Source organism: Salvia hispanica, chromosome 4 (genome assembly GCF_023119035.1).
Source record: "Salvia hispanica cultivar TCC Black 2014 chromosome 4, UniMelb_Shisp_WGS_1.0, whole genome shotgun sequence".
Lineage (NCBI taxonomy): Eukaryota > Viridiplantae > Streptophyta > Magnoliopsida > Lamiales > Lamiaceae > Salvia > Salvia hispanica.
Window position 1 is genome coordinate 32299635 of NC_062968.1, and position 6000 is coordinate 32305634.

General features: G+C 39.2%; 1 protein-coding gene across 1 annotated transcript; it reads right to left on the bottom strand.

Moving 5' to 3' along the window:
* Positions 1 to 2471: 2471 nt before the first annotated feature.
* Positions 2472 to 5785, bottom strand: LOC125218236 (proteasome subunit beta type-1). The gene is made up of 7 exons (XM_048119871.1): positions 5595 to 5785; positions 5386 to 5493; positions 4350 to 4431; positions 3809 to 3938; positions 3578 to 3720; positions 3417 to 3503; positions 2472 to 2799 (listed from the first exon to the last, which is right to left on the bottom strand). Exons 1-7 carry the CDS (start codon positions 5639 to 5641, stop codon positions 2725 to 2727), a joined length of 672 nt encoding a protein of 223 aa, XP_047975828.1. The 5' UTR covers positions 5642 to 5785; the 3' UTR covers positions 2472 to 2724.
* Positions 5786 to 6000: the final 215 nt, after the last annotated feature.

A 6000-nucleotide genomic window follows, 5' to 3' on the forward strand; every position in this document is an offset into this window, starting at 1 on the left:
ACACCGCTGTTATGGTGGTCGTAGACCGCTTATCTAAGTACGCGCATTTTGGCGCCCTTCCGACCAGTTTTGATGCGCCAAAAGTGGCACAACTTTTTGTTAATACCGTGGTAAAATTGCATGGGTTCCCTGACAAACTACTTTCGGACAGGGATACCATTTTCATGAGCGAATTTTGGAAGGAGTTATTGACGTTGAGTGGGACGAAGCTCCAATTTACGACCGCCTATCACCCGCAGACTGATGGTCAATCAGAGGTAACTAATCGTGCTCTCGAACAATATCTTCGCGCCTTTACATATGAACAGCCGCGAAAGTGGTTTGAATTTTTGCCATGGGCGGAGTTGACAATGAATTGTAGTGAGAATGTGAGCATTGGGATGTCTCCTTTTAGAGCACTTTACGGGAGAGACCCCCCAAACATTTTTGGGTCACCGCCTGGTCCAGCAGAGAATGCGGAAGTCCGTGCGAACTTGGGGGAACGCACTGCTCTTCTGCGTGAGTTAAAGGCGAATTTAGCTCGGGCGCAGCTGCGTATGGTGGCCGCGGCAAATAAACACCGGCGCCATGTGGAGTTCAATGTGGGGAATCAAGTCTTGCTCCGTTTACAGCCATACCGCCAAGTTTCAGTGGGACGACCAGTTTCGGCTAAGCTCAGTCGTCGTTACTATGGCCCTTTCACGATCATTGAACGAATTGGTAAGGTGGCGTACCGCCTGCAGCTCCCTCTTGAGAGTCGTATCCACGACGTTTTTCACGTCTCTCTTTTAAAGCCATTCGTGCCTCCGTTGTCCGACACTGCGCATCATCAGTTGCCGACCGACTTCCATCAGAGCCATCCGATCGATGCCCCGGTCTCGGCCTCAGCGGAGAGGACAGTCCTAGTCGACGATTTGCCTCAGTGCCAGTGGCTGACGCATTGGTCATCGGATACCTCTACGCCTTCGTGGGTTCCAAAAGACCAACTACTTCGGCATTTTCCTACACTCCGACTTGAGGACAAGTCGGTTGTTAACCGGGGGGGAGTTGATAGGGATCCAACCGTTGGCCAAGGCGGAGGCTCACCAGCAAGCCACGCCAATGAAGATGCAGAGCAACCGACAAGGGAAGACGCAGAGAGAGAACGAGTCGAGCACAAGCACGGAAGGACAAACCCAGACGGAATGCGTCTCGACCCTTAAAGTTTAAAGACTTCGTCACCTATTAGAATTAGGATTTATTGGGATCGTATCTTTTTGTTTATTTAGTTTTGCTTTCCTTATTTTTGGAACAATTGCTTAGTTTAGATTAATTAAATCTTTTCGGGTTTTCTTCTTGATTCTTTCCCGAATCGTAAGTCGAATCAAGCAGGGTCCGAACTCTATATATAAAGAGTTCATTAGAGAGTCAAAAATCATCGAGAAATAAGAAATAAAATTCTTTTCCTCGAAACCATAATCCTCTCAACCCTAGCCTCCGCTAGGTTTATCGTTCTTAGTGTTTCTCATCACAAACAGGTGCTCAATTCCCTTGATCGAACTTCAGGTTCTATCAGTCCCCGACCCCACAATGGGGACTCGCGCCTCCCTTCTTTTCTCCCATTGTAATTTGTAAATGCTCTAATAAGAGTATCTCACCTCAAAGGAAAAAGATTAATGGAGAAGTAACTATAATAATATTTATATTTACATAAGCTCGTGCAAAATCATTATCTAAGAGAAAAAAAAGTATTTGAAATGGTATTATACTTTTTTTTTAAAATTTTAAAGATGCATGTTTATCTAGTAGGTTTGTGTTAAAATGACAACCCCTCTTAAAGTGACACCGTGACACCACTTATACAACAATATTATAAACGCTACACAGCAATATTACAAACATTACACAACAATCTATAGATTGCTTGTATAATGTGTCGGATATTGCTGGATAAGAAAAATTGCTGGATAAAGAGCAACGAATTGCTGGCCGTCTTTTTCAGATTTAAAAAAAAAAAAAAAATTGTCACGTGGCAGCTTATTATTCATCCACGTGTACAAATGATTGGCTAAGAATGGTGATATAGTGTGTTATTTTAAGTGGTGGTGGCACCCTAACATGCCCCTCATCTAGTATCCATATAAAAAGTACTAACAGCAGTATGATAGTTACAGTACATTTTTTTGATTATCTTATTTTCTTGGAATTCACTATATTTACCTTTTTAAGATGAATGAGTCGCTTTTCCTTTGAAGAAGGGAGCTCATCAAAAAACATTTTTAATTTATCACCTCATTTTCTCCTATTTATTTCTTGGAAACTAGTATACTCATATACCATTCCGTCCAAAATTAGGAGAAACGAGTTAAAAATGTGGGTGGAATGTGAACTACACTTTTATATACTCCTATAGTAAAATGTGTGAAATGAATTAGTAGAATATTAGACCTATTTATCGTCTAGTAGCCAATAGCTAAACTCAGTTATAGAGAGAATGTAAAGAAATATCCACGTTTCAAACAAACTGGTTTCATTTAAGTTTCATATAATTAAAATTCTTCCAGAACTATTATAGTTACCAACCCACGATCCATACATTTGCCACAAACTAAGATCCAAATACAAGCAGAGAATCCATGTGATTGGTAGTGAAATGAGGAAACTGATGGTGCCCCAGCAAAATTGTGTGTCGAGTAAGTGCACATCCTCGGACACTATCCATCTCTGGTTTCTGGGAAAGCTGGAGCACAACAAACAGGGATGGATCTAATCTTTCCTGAGTTCCATGAACTCTCGACGGATACCACTAGCATTCAATACGAGCATCTCCACTTTGTCTCCCTGCAATCATCAAAAGGTCGAGGAAATAAGAATGGTCCCCAGTGACAGTTGATCCTTCAAATATCTAAGATGATTGATCCTTGAATCTTTAGATAAGAATGGTCAGGACCCTAGTTAATAACGAAAATTTATGGCAAATTTGGTCAATCTCTCAACATGACAGTGAGCAAGTTACGATAGATTATCTTATGATGTCATAACATAAAAGGCTTATTACCCACTGATCAAATCATACGTTAGTTACCACCTTAAACCTAAATTACTCTCTCCTTCCCTTGCTAAGTGATTCATATTCCTTTTTGGGTCATCCTATAATAAGCGAGTTATTTCTTTTTTTGGCATTCTCTCTCTCTCTCTTACTTTTTCCTCTCTACTTTATTCCCTCTCTTACCTTATTCACTCTCCACTTTACTAACAAAACCTCATTTTCTTAAATCCCGTGCCGAGAAGAAACGACTCTCTTAGCAAGGGATGGAGGGAGTATGTTATAGGGCACAAGTAAAACGCAACATTCATAGAGAAGAACCCCCAGAGAACTTTAAAAAACCGATAGAGCCAAAGCTAAATCATTACACTTGATCTTACTAACTGGAAGGCTTGGGTGAACACAAACTTACTGTATATATATCTCTTTCGGTTGCTGATGCAAAACAGGTTTTGACCAAGTCGATGGCTTCGATCTCTGAAAGTGGAGTCACTGCGTCCTGCAGTTATCATCGTTCATTCAGACATTCAAGGTGAGGCCAGAAATGAGTCACACGGAAATTCGAATGCAAACCTTAGCAGGCAACAAAAGTGGACTTGGAGATTTCAGTTGGTTGTCCAAGAAGGGTGTGATAAGAGTTGCACCAGAACCTTGGGCACTGTATCCCACTCGTTCGTAAGATCCAACAGCATCATATGTAAAGACACAGCCCTTTCCTTTGATAATTTCAGAATGTAGGAAAAGATCAACAAACTAACAGAAAAGATTTGGGATAAATCAAACTAAAGTAACCTTTGCACTTACCCTCACTGTCAAGGCCCCCCAAGACATTAAAAGAATAGTATGGGAAGAAACGCTTGAAGTAGAGGGTATTTGAAAGCAACTGAGCCATTGCAGGGCAGCTCATTTGCTTGTTGTGCTGGTGTTGATAAAGCTACACCAAAGGAAAAAAGAAATGATAACTTTTTTGCTTGTGCGAGCCAAATTAAAGAACCATTAATACGAAAGCTGTCCAAAACATATTTTTAAGAGTCATCTATTATTGGTGGATGTTAATATATTTGTAAAGTCTATCGAGCAGAACATGCTTACCTGGTCCAACTTAAGAATCATAACCTAATCTCAGAGTCATCTATATTGTTGGATGTTACATAATTATACCATCAGAATAACCCAAAAGCGAAAAAGAAAAAGAAACAGAAAAGAACTATTGGCATAGAATGCTGGCAACATAGAGGTATATTACCAAGCCCCTGCAGCTGATACAAACATATTCAGCAAGAAAAGATGTAAATACTTTAAAAAAACATTAATAGCCTGTATACGGTATGTTTCAGCAACTCACCAAGTGTCTAGCTGCTAAGACCTTTTGCAGTGCTCTTACATCAGCCTGAAAACCTGAGGAGGCCATCACAGATTTGTCCGCTCTACATGGTAAAATGAACCAAAAAAATCTTATTACACATGATATGAGTGAAAAGATATACAATAGTAATTTAACAAGAAATCAATCAGTATACACAATAGGCATTACTAAGAGAAATCAATGGGCTATGCGTGGCCAATCAAAATTCCAGAAGAAAAAAGAGAAAGGCTAATTTTCCCAAGGGAAGGTTCTAGGCATATGAAGATTAAATAGAGGTGGATTTCATGAAGCAATGGAAATAGCGATGAGAGACCACTTTTACAATAGAGGGATATAACATGCACAATCTTTTCAGATTGTTTAACAATCAATAACGAGACACCTCCATGTTGCATTAAAAAGCTAATTCTAATAGAACTCACGCAAGTTCAGCAAAAGATATCAAAATTTTAATAGCTAAAGAGAAATAATGATTTATATCAAGCACATGTTTATTCTCCAAGACGCAAATACTTCAATCAATAGAACTAGGTGTCAAAAAATCGAACCATCTATGTAAATCTACCTGAAAGATAGAAGATACTAACAACTTAGCTCGTAAACTTTCCATTTTCTAATAAATTAGTTTGGCAAGCCCAAATTCTCATTTCTAAGAGCTGACTTGCCAGAGGATGATACAGTGAATCAAGAGAAAATAAATCAAATCGTTTTTGGCCACCCAGTGTTATGTTCTATTCACAAAAAAAAAATCAACACATTCACTCAAATGGGGGATAAAAAAGTTCTTTTTCTTTTCATTATTTCCCACTTGATTCTCTCGAATGAAAAATATAAAGGCACACCTCTAGATCACAAGAAAAGCTGGTTACAAAATTGTTTCACAGTTATATGTTGCCCGTTCATTTAACACATAACAAATGTGAGTACATTATACCTAATTCAGATTACCAATGGGGAAACATCAAAAGCAACTTAGCGGTCAGAAGAGAACACAGTATGAATCAAAAGGATTTACAGCTGAATAATTTTGGAGTAATCGCGGGTAAGGATACTGTAGCCGGTGGACATTCTAGTATCGGCCGCAATCACACAGTAATCAGCTCCGGCAATCGCGACACAGGTCCTGCATAGAAAACACACAACATCCAAACACTTCAGCAGTTAGAATTCGGAACCGGCATTCACTTTGCTTATGAAAAAATATCCACATAGGGTTTACAATACCCTCCATTGTTGTCGTAGGGAGACCAATTTGCTTGCTGCTTTGGCATCGTGACCTCGAATCAACTATCACGAACAATCAATCGTAGAAAGAGAGAGGGCAGGGCGAGTGAGATTATGCTGAGGGTTGAAATCGCACTTTTCTCAAGCTGTCTTTCCTCTCAAGAAAGCAATTCAATGACCCCGTACGACGTCGTTGCCATAAATTATTTGGGCCTGCTATTGTAACTGGGTTATTATAGTGCTTCATAGTAATGGACGAATCAGTTTTTGCCAAATTCGATTTAACATATCCCTTAATTACTCAATGTACACACTAGTTAGTACTCTTATAATTAAAAAAATATATGCAAATAATGAATGTAAGATTTATCCTTAGTCTCCAAATTAAATTACTAAAATTATTTTT